Source organism: Durio zibethinus, chromosome 15 (assembly GCF_047325235.1).
Source record: "Durio zibethinus cultivar Kanyao isolate XHJ-2024 chromosome 15, ASM4732523v1, whole genome shotgun sequence".
Lineage (NCBI taxonomy): Eukaryota > Viridiplantae > Streptophyta > Magnoliopsida > Malvales > Malvaceae > Durio > Durio zibethinus.
Genome location: NC_143176.1, coordinates 19,992,917 through 20,010,347, shown reverse-complemented (window position 1 = coordinate 20,010,347; position 17,431 = coordinate 19,992,917). Strand labels below are relative to the sequence as shown.

The 17,431-nt window shown below is 29.9% G+C and overlaps 1 protein-coding gene across 1 annotated transcript; it reads right to left on the bottom strand.

The window, feature by feature from the left end:
- Nucleotides 1-409: 409 nt before the first annotated feature.
- On the bottom strand, nucleotides 410-8,153 carry LOC111301246 (transcription factor LHW). The gene is made up of 10 exons (XM_022896783.2): nucleotides 7,483-8,153; nucleotides 6,199-6,414; nucleotides 6,013-6,094; nucleotides 5,634-5,675; nucleotides 5,498-5,557; nucleotides 3,396-5,165; nucleotides 3,192-3,293; nucleotides 2,697-2,810; nucleotides 2,470-2,595; nucleotides 410-1,180 (listed from the first exon to the last, which is right to left on the bottom strand). The coding sequence occupies exons 1-10, from the start codon at nucleotides 7,575-7,577 to the stop codon at nucleotides 1,001-1,003; spliced, it is 2,787 nt and encodes a 928-aa protein (XP_022752518.2). The 5' UTR covers nucleotides 7,578-8,153; the 3' UTR covers nucleotides 410-1,000.
- Between the last annotated feature and the right edge of the window lie 9,278 nt (nucleotides 8,154-17,431).

The following is a 17,431-nucleotide window of genomic DNA, read 5'->3' as shown; positions in this document are numbered from 1 at the left end:
AAGATCCACTCCAAACAATTCAAAAATTTTCAGAAGTCTTAAAATTTTCAGAGAGACTTTTAAATTAGATCAGAATAACCCAGACTCCAAACCTAGGAAAATACCCAAAAACCAATCCCAGTCACCGCAAGAACCCCAAACCCAAAGAAATTTTCAAAGCTTTTTTTTATATTCTTTTGGACTTTTGACCTATTTTACTTTTTTTTATTTTTGACTTTTTAAAAATAAAAAATAATAATAGTAATAAATCACCAAATTAAATCAAAAATTAAATCAAATAAAAATTGAAATGAAAATTTTTTCTATTAGGCCTGAAACTTTCCAATCGGATCCACTTTACGGCCAAAGCCCATTTTTCGATTCCGGAAAAAATCTCAGATAAAATTAAACATTTACAACAACAATGCTATTAAACCAAAGAGATCATTCAGCAACCGCAAAGATTTGCAGAAAGTAAACATTCCAGTCCTGCCACAAGATATTAAACATTCCTAACTCAAGAAAAAAGAAACCAGGGCAGTTGATGAGAAAGAAAAAGCAAACAAAATGCAGTCCCTATGCAGGTGGCAAAACACCTCTTCCCCTTCATTGACATCCCATTCCTCTATACCATTGAGAACCACAACACTTGAACTATTGTGATGCCCACCCTTATGCCTACAGGAGTATCCATCAAATTGAATTCAACAAAATCCAAATATCTAAGGAGCCTTTTCTTTTTCCTAAATGGACCCTTGAGACTGAAATTCTTTTTCTGTTTCTTCAGAAGGTACATGATAGGAACCTTGGATGTTCAAAACAGGCCATTTGAAACTTGTTGACAAGCTTTCACTACCTAAACAAATCCCCCCTCTCTAAAACAAGGTCAGTCATGTAGGAGACCAAAAAGTTAGTCAAGATCAGAACCAACCAAGTATACAGGTTGTATGTTAGTCATGGCAAGCAAAGCTGCGGCTCGCTCTTAACATATCTAAACCAGAAAACCAGGCAGCAAGGTGGTTCACTGCAAACTACTGGCCCTGCCAGTTGCAGGTATAGAGGCAGCTTGGGGGAAAGAGTGCTGAACCATCATATTGTTGCTCTCAAAAACATTGGCAGATGATGTGCTGCCCTTCACAGCTTGCTCCAAAAGATGAACAAGTGACATAAATATCTCCACCCTTGTAACATCCCTGTTTGCCTGGACAGGAAACTCTTGTCAAATGACTTAGCATATACACGCCAAACATGCAAGTTAAGAAATAGCTTACTGTATTTTTGTAGTGCGAAAAAGAAACAAATCATAATGAAGAATACATATAACACTTCTTCATAATCAAAATGCTAGTTAGATACAAACTACTTTGCTAGCATTTCACCGTAATCTAATTATTGACAGTGTGTAACTCCCAACATAGAAACATCCCAAAGAATTGTTTTCACTCCTGATCAAGGCCAAAATTTTAGTATTGATAATGCCTCAAACTAAATGTTGGATAAGCTTTTCACTAACAAACAATTTCACATTTCTTTTATGCAGATTGCAACTACAAATAATTTTTGCATTTTTCTTAAGTCCAGCTCATAGTGTCATGCCACATGGGTACAAGCCCCATGTAAGAACATATATCATATATCACTAAGTAGCAACACTAGTTGCCACATCTGATGCCACATAAATAGAATGAAAGGGATTTTTAAGTAACTCAAAGGCCACCTCCACCAGGTTAAAAGCAATAATAGATACCGAGTGTTTTATTGCAATAAAAAACATAGAGGAACATAAGAGTGCAATGAGAAATGAGGAGGATATAAGGTCATCTCGGTTATGCAACAATAGTTGCTTGACTATTTTAAATACAGATATATTTAACAGTTATATATGTGTGGTAAATGCATATGAAGTATGAATTTTGATGGAAAAGACACAATAGCTGAATTTGATTCCAAAAGTAAGTCATCAAATCCAGCACTGCAATCAATGTATTCTTAACCACAATCAGGAAGTGGTTACTGTTCCTTATTTCCAGTAAAAGAGGACCGCGATAATATAAGTGCAGAAAGTTGCTCCAAAGTACCCGCATAATTTAGCTAAATTTACCTCAGACAGATGTAGTTGGAAATTGGCATTCTAGAGTAAAGCACGGATATAGTTGTCCTTTGCATATAAATATGATATTTAATTAGTCTATAGATAACGGTAAGTACAGTGTCTCTACAAAGTCTTTAATATCCTGGGAAATATTGCTACAAACTTCTCATTATTTCCATCGTTAATAACTGAGGTTTAGAAATGTAACTAGACTGAATAATATTTCTCAAAATTCAACTTCCATTACTACTCTATGTTGCACGACATAGAAAAAAGATTAGGCACATGGATATCAAATTGCTTTTTCCATGAGAGAACAACAGGTGAAAAATCTTTTGGAAAGATTGACCAGAACAAAAATCTATCAGAAAGGTCAAGGATCCTTGGCAAGATCTTACCTCCACTGCAAATCGTGCCCAGATCTTGTCATTCCTAGTTTCCATAACTCCCTTCAAGATGGTCAATCCCAATCCCCTGATTAAGTCAGCTATTTCCAGAAAGAAACCACGTTCTTCACAAAGCATCTGTCAGAGGACAATACAATGCTGTCACACAGGTGGAACAATGAAGATAAATTATCTCTAAGCCAACTTCAGATAATGTATAAAAGATTAAAAGCCCCTACCTTCACAAGCATCTGCCGAGGTGGATTCAGATCCTCAACCACAATAGGGCAGATCATAGACTGTGATGCAACCTCAAATGCCCACGTTGTTCCTCCCTCAAAGTTTTCTTTTATCTGCAAACTCAAACGAGAGTGATATCTTAGCATTAAAGAGATTCTTGTTCTAATTTTCTTTGAAAGGACTTAACATCAAAGTGACATCCACCCAAACATCTCAAAGTCTTTAAGTTTCAATAGATACAATGTTTAAGTAAAATGCCAATTTGATATTTATTGCACTCAAGACATCAGAAAGAATATAATATGCATATAAAAAATTGCTTCTACTTCTGATGAATGCTCAAACAAGTTTTGCATCCTGTTTACACATCTGACATAGCAGCTGCAAAGCACAGCACATGGCAAATCTTTCACCACAATCAACTAGAAAAAGATTTGTTTCTTAATGTTCGATAAATAGAGAAATTAGGTTACAAGCATAAACAATATCCATACCTTAGACTCTCCTGTTTGTTTTAGCTTGTCTGCATGCTTTGTTACACTTTGCAAGAAAAGCATATGCTTGATGGTTTTTTCTAGCAAAGCATCTATGCTACACTGTTAAATCATATTAAAGAATGGACATTAATGACAATACTTCAATAAAACAATAGCGAGCAAAATGATGCAGGTATATCAAGAGGTTAAAAGATGCATTACTTTTGCTCCATTCGGTACAATTTCCCTCAATTCTTTCACTCTATCTTGGATCATCTGGCGATCTTTTGGCCTGGATCGAGGGTTCTCTCCAGGTTTTAGCCTTTTGCGATTTGGTTTGGTCATTTCATCATTCCTCTTTGAATATGCAGTTGAGACACTGCTATCACGCACAGAATTATGACCCTGCTCAACCCATGAACTGATTTGAGACCCATACATAGAAGTAGCTTGGGAACAAGTCCCAGTATCATCCTTGCTACAGCCAGATCGATAAGAACCAGAAGGAAGAGTTCCTCCTTTCAACAAAGACTTAGGAAGGCCACCAAGCAACTCCCTTTGCACTGGATTGGAAATATTAACCTGGCCAAAGGTGGGAGAACTACTAGGAACGGATGAGTTACTGAACTTTGTCAATGTTGTCCAGCATGATAAGTCGTCATCTGATATTTGCTTGGCAACAGATTGTGCACTAGAAACCACAGCATCCAAAAGATTATCTGTACCCACCCCAGAGTAAATACCTCGGTCTGATTTCCCTTCCTTAGCCGAAAAAATATCAGAATGCTCATTCTGTGCATTCCTAAAAATTGAAGTATCCTTAACCCCATTTTGCATCTTCATATCTGGTCCCTCAGCTAGCACATTAGTCCATTTCCCATCGAGTAGTTTACCCTTTAAATCTGCCCCCAACACATCAAACAAGTCATCCCATGATGGAGGCTGGACACATGCATCTTCATACTTAACATTTAAGGATCTAGTACTCAAACTTTTACTTTCATGCTTCGGGCAATCATGAATAGCACTTGGAAGTTGCTCACTAAAAGGCATGCCATCATCAGCATGAAGCAATCGAATATTAAGTTCTTGGAACAAAAAATTATCCGTACTCTCTTTCTTTGGAACCAAATCAGCTCGAGTACACTTAGAATCCTCAGAATCATGCCCTTGTTTAGAAACTCCTGAAAGCATACAAGTACTAGTTAATTGATTAGCCAAGATGGATAAAGGAACCTCGACTCTTGATGAACTAACATTCTGAACCCTGCTCCCTGCCAGTCTTGTGCAAGACAAAGTATCATCTTCTAGCTTCTGCAAGTTTGGAACAATGCCTGGGAATGATTTTGGCTTCATTTGACTATTTGAAGCACTAACACTGTCAATAACATGATTTTGAAGACCAGCATCTGACAAAATCTGTTGCTCCATTGATTTTAAACTGCTATGACTGGCAATTGATTGACCAATTATGGGCTGACAATCGAACCCAGACTGTGAGTTGCAAAAAGAAACTTGAGGGTTCAGCCACAACATTGGGCTTGAAGGAATCACTTCAGCACTAACAACTCCACAGTCAATTTGACTTTTAAATTTTAGCCTTGGCTTCATCTCTGGACTGATTGTTGATTCACAGTGATCATCATGAGATTTAACCAGAGTTTGGGCCAGGCCAGGCAATTGAGATGAAGCAGTGCCCTGTGAGTTATCTTCAATCGGTTTAACCAGGGTAGGTGATTGACCAATAAACCCCAAAGCCTGGGATGAATTGCTTTTTTGGTTGCAGCCTTCAGCAACTGAATTCATGGAATTTGTAGATCTAAAAATTCCAGCTGAATCCATTGAAATGGGCTTTCCTAAAGAAATGGGAATCCCAATTTTGTCAACACATTCATTTGTTCCATAGCTGCTAGAAAGAAAAGCTCCAGGGATGCATCCTAAACGGAGAATTAAACTCTTCACATCATTCACAAATCCCATGTTCTCCATAATCTGAAGGAGGAAGAACAGTTAAAATACTTAAAGCTTCAAGGCAACTAACATACTTTTGGCTTTATAATGTCAAGCATGTACAGGAAGGAGCAAAATCAGAAAATAATTGCTGCATTAGCACTATCCCCTTGAAGAGTAATATTTAAATCTGTTGTCAATGATACATAAAGGGAACTGCAAAGGGATGATGTTGCTTTGTTTGGCCTCAAATCTGACACAATATTGTACTGTATGGCCCTAAATATAACGTCACCTACATCTATGAAAATGAACAGAGACACAAATGATATAGTTCTCTCACATCTCAGAACAACTGAACAAAAATTACTTACAGTTGTGCAAGAACCAAGCTGAAGAACACCATGAGGAAGAACAGGAATAACTGCAACAGTCTGCAAAGGATAGAAGTTCAACAATGAAGCAGAGAGATAATAAAAAAATAATGAGCAAGAGTAGAAGTTATCTAACCTGCATGCCAGCTGTAAATTGAAGATGCACCTCATTTAGAACCTAAAGCATCCACAAAAACTTTAAGTCATGCTATGTTCTGTTATCTTAGAAACAACCACCACCTCTATGCTTTTCCTAAAAACAACATTCATGAGAGAACATTTTATCTATTTGCATTCAGTTCCCATCAAAAGCTTGTTACCATTAGTCAGAGATGATGCACAGAACAAGAAAAAGTTTGCCAGGTTTAACATTTGATGCATGGAACCTGGATATCCTTTAAAATTAGTATGTGTAAAATCAGGCACTCATCATACAGAACAATCAGCATTTCTTCCTAATTAAGAGTAGAACTCTCTATTGTAGCCATTACCAGAGGCTATAATTTGTAATATACCTCAGGGGGGTGGGCATCTGTGATGTAATTGGTTGCAAGAATCCACTGATGATTTCCAGTAAATGCAGCTCGGCCAACTAACCTGAAAAACAACAAAAAGAAGTGTCTCACATGTTTGTGTAAAACAAGGAAAAGAACTTTAAAATATAACATTAATCTGTAAATGGAAAATGGAGAAAAGCCTACCCTTGCCCTACTATATTAATGCGATTATTCATCATCATTTTGTTAATCAGCAAATGGACTTTGTCCCATGGTTGACTAGCAAACTGAGAGGAAGTTTCAGAACCCCAGCATCCCTCCCACTCTCCAAATGGTAATTCAGAGTTCTGAAGTCCAGTAATGCATGGAGGCACAGAAGACAGTGCAGGTTCATAGTAACATTCCTCCCAAATTATTAATCTGCAAGTTATAATATACACAGTAAGACCGGGATGGCAAAAACTCTTTCCTTTTTATGGAGAAGACAATAATCATTTAACTCTTAATACAGACACTGCTCAGGCAAGTGATGCCAAAAGTTTAGCCGTGAATCCCAAACCATGCTTTGGTTGTTGATAACTTAAAGGACACAACAATGAAATTAAATGCATATGGTACACTTAGTTCCTAGAAGTCTCATCCTATTGGGGACAATAAATTAAAATAAATAAATAAGTGAATTGTTCAAGTTTCTAATACGGTTTCTTCTCTCTACACTTTTTCCCGCAGCCAAACAGACCATGACAAAAAGCAGGTAACAGCAGATTCTATTCAAACAGTGATAGAAATAGCAATTTAGCATTATTTAAAACAGGCAAAAACAAGGCCACAGAATCAAACAAAGGAATGCAAAATTCTGAATCAATGGATTTTTCAGCAGTGGACCGGTTCAATACAAAGAGGGTTCTTGTCAAACTTAAATACAAATCTACTTTTCACTAAGATTCTGTAAGACAAAACAGAACAAACCAAAACATAGAGTTCCAAAATACGGAAAAGAAAAGCAGCATTCAGATTACGAATCAAGAAAAAATTTACAAGATTGTGGTTACCAATCAAACTTTAACATGTGTAAGAACAAGTTTTTGCACCTCAAGAGACCAAAAACCCAAGAAAAGACTTTCATCTATGTCGGATCTCCTCCTCTGTTTGGTTGCCAAGAAAATCATTAAAAGAGTTCATTTTTTTAACCCAAAAAAGGAATTGTATAAATTCAGTTTAAAGAGTTCGATATTCTAAAAATAGAATCTAACCTCAGAGAGAGGACGGGAAAAAGTAAAAATATCATGTTTCTACTTTGTTAGCAAAATCATATAAATGTGCAAGCATAGATTGAGTAAAACTTCAGTTCACTTAGTAACCAGACCAAACCAAAAACATGCCCAGCAATATAGAAAAACACCAACTTTCTCTTCTTTTTCCTTCTTTTTCCTTCTTTTTCCCCACAACCAAACAACCCCAGGAAAAAAAAATAAAAGAATAACTTACTTAGTATTCTGGAAGCCGATCTTCCAAAAAACAGCATAAGACCACTGACTCACCCCACAAAGTGACTTCAAAGCTTCTTTCAACAAACCACCCATAGCTGCTCCCCTTTTCCTTCTTCTCAAATATATATCAACCGACAAAAATATGGATATTGTAGGCAAAACAACCAACAAAAACAACTCAAAATGCAATCTTTATAATATCCCACATTCATAAGAAAAGGAAAAAAAGTAAGCAGCTGAAGCTAACTTCCTCTGCAAGAGCCTCTACCAGCCTGTTTTGTTCTCAACCCACCACTTCTTTTTCTTTCTGGATCCAAGTTCCCTGCTATCATCCTCCTGCAACCCCTCCCCATTAACCCCTTTTCTATCTTTCAAAAATACAACTAAAACAAAGTCAAAAGAAGAAGATAGCTTTTTTTTCTCTCCTAGATGATACCACAAGCTTCAAGCTTAAAGATAGCCAAAATTTGCTCCATTTTTCACTTCCAAAAACAACAAATAAAAATTCCCACAAAAAATTGACAGAAACAAAGAATAAGTTGAGAGAGATTTTGGGATTTCTTTCCTTCTTTTTCTATGTCACTATTTTGAGTTGAAACTTGAAGCGTTTTTTTTTTTTTCTCAGTTTTGTGTGCTCACTTTCAGGTTTTTTTCTTTTCTTTTCTTTCTATTTTCTCCTCTAAAGTGCGCCACATTTAACTCAAGAGAAGGGGTTGGTTTTTAAGAAAAAAGCAGCTAATTTAGCCGAAATTACTGGTGATGCCACTGACAGATAGGATTTTTTTTTTGAGTTTGTCGCGTTCTGAGCTTTCGAATAAATTATTAAAAATGAATTTTTGAAAAATCAAAATGAAATAAAAAAAAAATTGTTTTATTTGTTCGCTAATATTTAACAATAAACATGGGAAGATACGATAGATCATATATAATACGAAAATCATATGAAAAAAAACGTAAAAAAAAAACATAATTTAAATGTAATAAAAATTAAAATATATTTTATGTTAAATTATACTATAATAAAATAATTTTTATATTTTATATTTATTTAATATAAAACAGATACGAAGACTGTACAAAATTACCAAATTTAGAAATAGGTGAGTCTGAATACTAAGACCAGACATAAGGCCGGTGAGTTCGGGCTGCTGCGTGAGTTTGACGTAACGTTTGTCTTAATACCCTTCTTGTTTTAACTAAATTACCAAAATGCCAAACAAAAAATCCATCTCAAATTATTTGAATGTTGGCATTTACGAAATTTAAAGAAAAAATAATTTTAATATATTTAATATTAATTTTTAAAATTTTTTATAAACTTAAAATTTTATAATTTTTAATGTTAAAAGGTAAAAAAAATTATAAAAATAATTTTTAAATATTAAAAAAATATAATTTGAGAATATCTTAAAAAATATATGAACAATAAAAATGAGATGGAGAAAATAAATTTATTTTCTTTAAAAATTTTAATGTAAAAATGAATAATTTGTTTTATAATTTGGCTAATAAATCTTTTAATCCTAGGTCAAGACCAAATAATTACATTTCATGTTATAATAGTAGTATATTCCAAATTAACATAATGAAAAATCGTTAAAACTGTACAAGTTTTTTTTTTTCACAAATTTGATTTTGTAAAAATTATCATAGAATCTTAAATGTGGATTAATTATATCATAAAAGTTTAATTTATAATAAATAAATAGATTTTACTTTAAATATTTTAATTGAATAAATTAATTTTATTAATAAATTTGATTTTTCAACTTAAAATTTTGTGACTATGATTAATCACATCAAAATTTCATAATAATTTTTAAGCTAATTCATTTATGTTGATTAAGTTTTATTTCTAGACAACTCCCAAATTTAACAAGTATAAGATTAAATTTTTTTTTTTTTACCCTTCTAGGTGTCTTCATACATACAGGGTGTAACTCAATTATCCCATTCAATTTCAACTCATCCCCAAAAATTCTACAAATTTGAGCCAATAACCTCATGAATCCTAGCGTTAAAAATGAATCTAATGTTTTCAACTTGTCTAGCATTTTCAGTAAAAAACCAAAACCTTTCCCCAAAAGTTAATTTAGGGTAAATAATTCTAAGCTACAACCCCAAAAAAGTGTAGCCATGCATAATGTTGAGCCCATAACCTTTCCCTACCCACAAAAAGTAGACATTTTTTTTTCTTACTTCTGGTTTTCTTGGGAAACCAATACCTTCCTAAAACCCTTTGGCTCAATCGGATTCATGGCCTACACATTCTCTTGGGATGATTGTGCGCCTTTCATGTCATGTTCCAATTAGAGTGGGTTCATCATGTACCTATAACCTAACATTTTAGCTTATTTAATGAAAATAATTAATAAATTAGGATAGTATTAAGTATCTTTAAGATATATTTTTAAAAAAATTAAAAAATTAATTTAAAATAAAAATAATACATATATCAATATTTAACATTGTTTATATAATTAAAATTTTATACTAACAATATATTAAATATTAATTCCTAATATTTCCTTTCTGGGTTCTTGTAGTTTTTGCACAAATTCACACAGACATTTTCTTTTTTTTTTAATAGAAATTCTTTCATAGATATGGCTTTATAATTCTCTTGCTGTTGTGTTCTATTCTTTTCCTGCTCTTTGTAGGAATTTTTTTAATGTTTTTGTTGGCTGACATGCCTTTATTGTCCTAACTTTTCCTTTAAAATGGTATATTAATTAATTATTTGTTTGTAAAATTAATTAATAATAAAAAATACACTCAAAAAATTATTTCTTGGATGTTTGCATTCTTGTGACGCCTCTATTCTATACTGTTGCTTTTGGTAATTTATTAAGGGCTTAATTAAAATATTAACACTTCATTAATAATATTGGTAGATGACATGCTTGCAAGTATATCATAATTTAAAAAAAATTATGAAACGATGGCATTATAAAAAATAAAAATAAAACTATTTAAAATTTTAAAAAATATATAAATTTGATAAAATTGAATAATATATTTTATGTTTAATGTATAAAAAAGAATTAAAATATGATATTTTTTATATTTTATATGTATTTAATATAAAATAAATATATGTAAATATATAAATTATAAAATTTACTTATAAGGCCAGTGAGTATATATGGCAGGGCAAGACTGCAATATCCGTTTAGGATGGACTTCTCAACCCTTTGATTAAGAATCCAATCTCTGATCCTACAAAATAAATGGCTATGATTGATTATTGGTGGGCATACACAAATAAAATAGTAAAAAATAAAGCTGGTGAATTGACCAAATAAAGAAATTGGTGGGATAACATAATAAGATGGAGCACTAGTTGGACACACATGAGGCTCTGTGTTTCTTTTTGTGCTTTGTTCTCACAGCAGTTATTTTACTTTATTTTTTTACAGTAGTAAATTTTGTGGGGAAATGGGTTAAAAAAGATTCTTATTTGAAGGCATATGAATCCGCACCTTGTTGGCAGTAAAATATACATTTTTTTACTGAGAATCCTTTTTTTTTTCTTTTTTTAACCATTGGTTGATTTGGAATTGCATTTGTTTTGAGCAGAGGGAGGAGTATGATTTACTCAATCAAACACAAGAATGGTAAAAAAAAATTATTGTATAGAAAAATGAAGTCTGAAATTTCAGTGTGATGATAAAAAATCTTGTATCATACAATAAGAATTGTAAAAAATGATTTTTTTATTATATTTATTAATAAAAACTATGATAAACAAATTAATACACTAAAACAATATCAATCTAAAATTTGATTTGATTAAGTTTACCCATGATAAGACTATTAATTAAATACATATGAATGAAATTTATAGTATATATTAATATTTGTGAAATTAATAAATAATTGAAAATTAATAAAATTATTTTATCAAATAATATTTTTGTTATAAATATTTAAAAGTTTTAATGTATAATTTAATATTATTTAACCTTTAAATTTTGATTTAATAAATAGTGATACATTATTTTATATTAAATTATGTATTTAGATTTTTATGTAATAAAAAATTGAATAATTATATGTCGTAAATATAAAAATAGTTTACATATAAATTTACATATATAAACTTATTTATACTTTAAATAAATGCACAATTAAAACCTCAAAATTAGAAAAATGAAAAAAAAAAAAGAATAAATGAAAAATCAAGGCTATGGAATGGGGATTAAAAAAAGAAAAAAAATAACAATGTTAGCCTTCTTGACCATTGGATTTCTGCTAAACCTATTATCCAATCTCGATGCTTCCATAAAATCCCATGATCCTCTCCATGCAAACAAACACAAATGAAAGATGTAGTAATAAAAGTAGTATAATTAGAGAAATATTTCAATTATTGAATGCAGAGATGAATTCAAGATTTATGATTAGTTGGGGGTAAATATTTTAAATTAATTTAAAAATTTTTTATTGAAATACAAATTAATATAAAAAATTACAAATAAAATAAATTACAAAACATATTTTCTATACACAAAAAAAAATCATAAAAATAAGTTTTGTATGATTAAAATTAATTTTATGATTTTAAACAAATATAATCAAAATATTATTTAGATAAATCAACTTTCAATATAGAAACATATATGTTAATTTAATAAAATTTTACTTATAAAATTCTTAAAGATAGATATAATATATGAAAGAATAATATAAAAATTAACATATCTAATTTTATTATTCACTTTTAATATCTCTAATTTTGTCATTTACTTCAAATAAACAAATATATTTTATTTCTTATTTATTATAATTTTAAGAATAAAAATGTCTCTTTTCTTACATATAATGAAAAGAAAAATGAAGATATAAATCTAAATAAAATTTTTTAATTTTTTATTACTTCACATTTTATATGTTATTTTTTTCTTGTTAAATAAGTGGTTAAAACTATTTAAGTAATATAAGCTTTAAGTTTCAAAACTCTTATAAGATCACCTCACATTAATCTAAATAAATTATTAGGAAGAATTTGAAATTTAATAATTTTAAATTCTCTAAAATTAATTTACTTTTTTTAACAAATTCATAAATATATTATAATAAAATTGTTTAGCACCAAAAGAATCAATGTTGAATTACTAGATAAATAATAACGAAATTCTTATATGAGCTTTAATTTAGTGGGGACAAATTTGATAAAATAGTTTTAATAGGGGGAAAATTTTAAATTTTCAAAACTTTTGAGATTTTTTTTTTTTCAATAAACCTTAAAAAAATTAAAAACTCAGTGAGGGCAACGTCCCTCTACCTACTGTGTACATCCGTCGCTGATTGAATGGCTAGGTCAATCTTGAAAATTTATATTCTTCTGCAATAAACTTATCGACAAATGAAAGATGAATAAAACATAAAAATCCAAATCCAATCTTGATTTTGGGTAAAAACTACAATGGTAGATCTGTACTTTTAGTGTTTACAACTTCATCATCGGAGCTACCTTTACACCGGCAGCAGTTGCGGCGGAAGTTGAAAGTGGCAACAAAATGAAGGAGGCAATAAGATGGAGGAGGTGGCAACTTAGGGCTTGGACAGTGACAGATAGGGGGAGAATAAGGAGGAAAAGAAAGATCATAGAGCAGAAACTGAGGGTCATAGGTATTTTAGAAAATAAATAAACATTTAGGGGCATAATAAGAATAAAAAAATTTTAGCAGGATGAAAGGGTTCAACTCAGACACTAATTGTGCGATCAACCTTTTTTCTCCAGTGAAAAATTAGGGTTCGGTGCGGGCGAAAGATTCAACTGTGCCGTGAATCATGTCATCCAAACATGATCTATAGCGTGATAGAATCACAAAGTAAGTATAATCGCACTCCACTGATTTCAGGTTAAAACCAAACAAGCCCTAAGTTAATAACAGTACTAAATACAAGTTGCTTCTTTATTTAATTGATTATCCAATTCAACAATCTACGCTTACTTACCGTAAACAGTCCATTTTTATGCTAATGTTCAAATAGCATTTCTAATATTTCAATAAATTAGTGAAAGTATATTTTAAATATCTAAAAATGATCTTTAAATAAATATCAAATGTGGTTGATGAAATAATTTGTCCATGAGTTGAGCTATATGATGATTTTATGAGTTCGATCCAACTCAAAAGCCTTAAATAAAAATTGTTGAGCTTCTTTCAACTTAATTCGGGATATTAAAATAATAATAATAATAATAATAATTTATTTTTAATGTAAAATATATTAAAATATTAATTTTTTAATATTAATTATATTTTTTAAAATTTTGAACCTCTTGAGTCTATCAAATCAAACTTTTAAAAGACTGACCAGACTTACAAACATTTCTTTTGATGAATGCAAACAATGGATCTTTGAGGAACATTCTTGCAAAAACTTGAACCTCTTGACTTTTTGTCATAAAATTAAGAATTTTACTAAGTTAAGAGAAATTTTATATTCTAATTGAACTAAACTTTTTTTTTTTAAAGCATTCTTTAATTAACTTGAATTGGCCAATTTAAGCTGTGAATCATTAAGATAGGGTTGCTAATTTCTTTTGGAAAAATCATCTTATTCATTATTAGTGAAATTTTTATACTTCACAAATAGAATTAAAAAAATAAAATATAAAATATATTTAAAAAAATATAAAAGAGATATATATTAATTTTTTAATATCGCTTATAAAATTCAAATTTTACATTAAATATTAACTCTTTTATTATTATTAGAGCAGGGATCCAACTGTAAAATGTAAAACTCTTTTAGTTTTACATATTTTTTAATTCTTAAATTTAATAGACTAAAAATATGAAAAAAATAAATAAAAAAAAAAAATAATTTAATCTCATCTTTTAAATTTATTGAAATCAATTATTAAAAAATATTTATATTTATATAAATTTATATTTATTATTATTATTGTCAAAATGAAGTGCATGGCAGCTAATGCACAATCTTGAAGCTGATAGAATGTCCCCTTTTTTTAAAGTCAAAACGTTCATGCACCTTTAGGATGTATGTTGAGCACTTGTATGAAAAGTGCTTCCATAAAATCAATTATGTTCACATTACATATCAAAATTAGGTATATAAGATTTTGTTCAAAGTATTTGTTCCTTTAGGTTCTATTTCCAAAATTGAAGGATCTGTTTAAGATTGAGCAATCTTTCTTTTATTGTAAAAAGCTAGGCTTCCATTTACTTTGCTTTTTTTATGCCAACATTTGCATTGCTTTTTACTATTTGTTTTTTTTTTTTTTTTGCTTTAAAGATGGTACTGCGATGGAATAAAAGTAAATTGTAGATGGTGAAAAAATAGTAAAAGTAAAATCCAAGTAGAGCTTTGCACAATGTTTTTGAAACATAATCACCGATTTAAATTGTTAATCTCGATTCAATGAATTTAAATTATCTAAACAAACATATAATAAAATAAATATTAAGATGTGACGTTATTCGTTTGTTATTTAAAATTTAATATTTATAATTAATTTTTTATATTAAAAAAATTTATTTCTCAATCTTTGAACTACAATCTTTGTGCCAAAAAATTTTAAACAAAATCTTGAAAATTGAAGGAATTTGAATATTCCTTTTACATTGGGAAAACTTAGATTTCTTGATAAATTCTTCAGCCTTGTGGAAACTGGAAGTGATAGAAGAATATATTTGATCAGATGCGTGTCAGCTATATATGGGTGCTTGGGGGCAAACGACAGGATAAAAATAAGTACATGAAAGGCCAGAAAATCATTGAATTTGGTTACGGTAGCTTTCTCATGTATGGGGTATGGACAAAGAAAGTTACATTCCCATTACATCATGACACAGCTACAGTGTCACAGGGTGCTTTTAGGGATGCAATGTCGAAAGGGATGTCCCCTGTTTTATAGCTAAGTACTTGCGAAGGAAAACTAAAGTCTTTGGGTCTCTTGGTTATGAAATAAAACGACAAATGTTATTTGATTTATAATAAAATATTTAATATGATATTTAAATTATGAATTTATTAATTATATAATATTTAAAAAATTATTTATAAGTCACGTTTTCTCATTTAAATTTAACAATATTTAAAATAAATATCATATTAATTAATAAACTTATAATTTATATTTTGTGTTAAAAATTTTTAAATTCAGATACTATATTAATTATTTTTTTATAATTCAAATACTAAAACTTAAAATTAACTATTTGACCAACTGTTTCATAGTAGAATTAATAGTAGTGAGAGGGCATACATCTGGAAAAAAAAAAAAAAAGAAGTTAAGAAATAAATGCTGTTCAATTCCTGGATGTTCATGCCATCTTTTATCCTCAATAAAATCTTGGTCCACCCCAGATTTAGTTGTCTGCTCTAATATGAATCAATCCAAAATGATTTGAAACCTGAAGCTCCAAATCAAACTTGACCAAAACCCAATGAGGGGGGTTCAAAGTGAAATGAAATGACCCCACAAAAGATTACCAAACTCACTCCATAATCTAAATTGCAATTGCAACACTTTATAAGGTTTTTTTTTACAAAATTTGGTTCACTTTCTCTTGTATTATTTAGGAAAAAATTGGCCAAGGTTGTGGAAGTGCTCCACCACGCTCCCCCTTTTCCCGTTGCTCCTTTCACATTTTCACTTCTTCAAAAGGGGATGATTTGACTCAAAAGCCATAAAGCATCAATGTATTTGGAGAAGGGATAAGCCACAATGAGACAACCAAGCATGATAATCTTGACTACACAGACATTGCCCAATAATATGTTTTGTTTTCCTAAATCCAATTTGGATTGTGCACATTCATTCTGTCTACACATATGACAAATCACACCCAAAAAAAATCATTTACATTTTCCTTGGCCCTAGATTGTAATTTGACATGTGTTGTTTCATAAATTTATTGGCTTGGTGTCACATCATTATTTGAGATGACCCACATTGTAGAAAACCATGTCCATGCATTTCCAATTTTGTGTATTAAAAAGGTATGGTAAAGTATTAATCTAATTTAATTAGCTAATGATTTTTTAGTAGAGTCAATTTGAGAAGTACGAGTATGAAATTAGTGTATTTTCCATTTTCTTGCTTTTTTTAGGCAAAATGTTAACTTTATCTTTTTCTTTATTTGTTTTTCATTGCATTGGAAGTATTGAGAAATATAGTAAGTGGTTGATGCAGAGCTTACTTCTTTTATTAAAGAATAAATTTAATTGGTGTCAATGATCTACGAAGTATGAAAATTTTCAAATTATGTTGATGAAGAACTTTTTAGTGTTAATATATTTTTATTTTTTAATAGTAAATATTAATTTATTACGGATTATTCAATACGTTAACAAAATAAATTTGAAAATATTATTTTTTTAATTCATTGTTAAATAAACTCTTAATTGAAGAAAAAAATATTATCTTATAATTAAAATTTATGGTACTTTTCCTATTATTTTGGAAGGACCAAAAACAAAACTAAACTTATCATAAAAATGTATTCAACATTAACTATCAAATCGTCATTAAATAAAATTCAACTAAAAAGATCTTTTGAGTAATTATAAATTTGTAATTATCATGAAATGTTTATAACATATCATTTGTAATATACATTTGATTAGTTGGTTTCATCTAATTTTATAACAAGCAACTTGTAAATATTATAATTATTAATTATTAGTATATAATCCATGGATTTAAGAAAACCATACACTGAAAAGAAGGTAATATAGTTTGGTTTGCTAAGGTAATTAACAAATTTAACATATAATATATCTTAATTCTTTGGAATTTTTTCATTTTCTATATATTCTATTGATTATTATCAGTCAAAAAAGCTTTGTTTGAAGTCTTGAAAATAACCATGAAAAAGCTGTAATCTTTGTTTCTTTGAAATGATAAAATGCTGTAACCTAAAGGTGCTATTGATGAGTGATTTGAAAAAGAAATTTCATTTGTA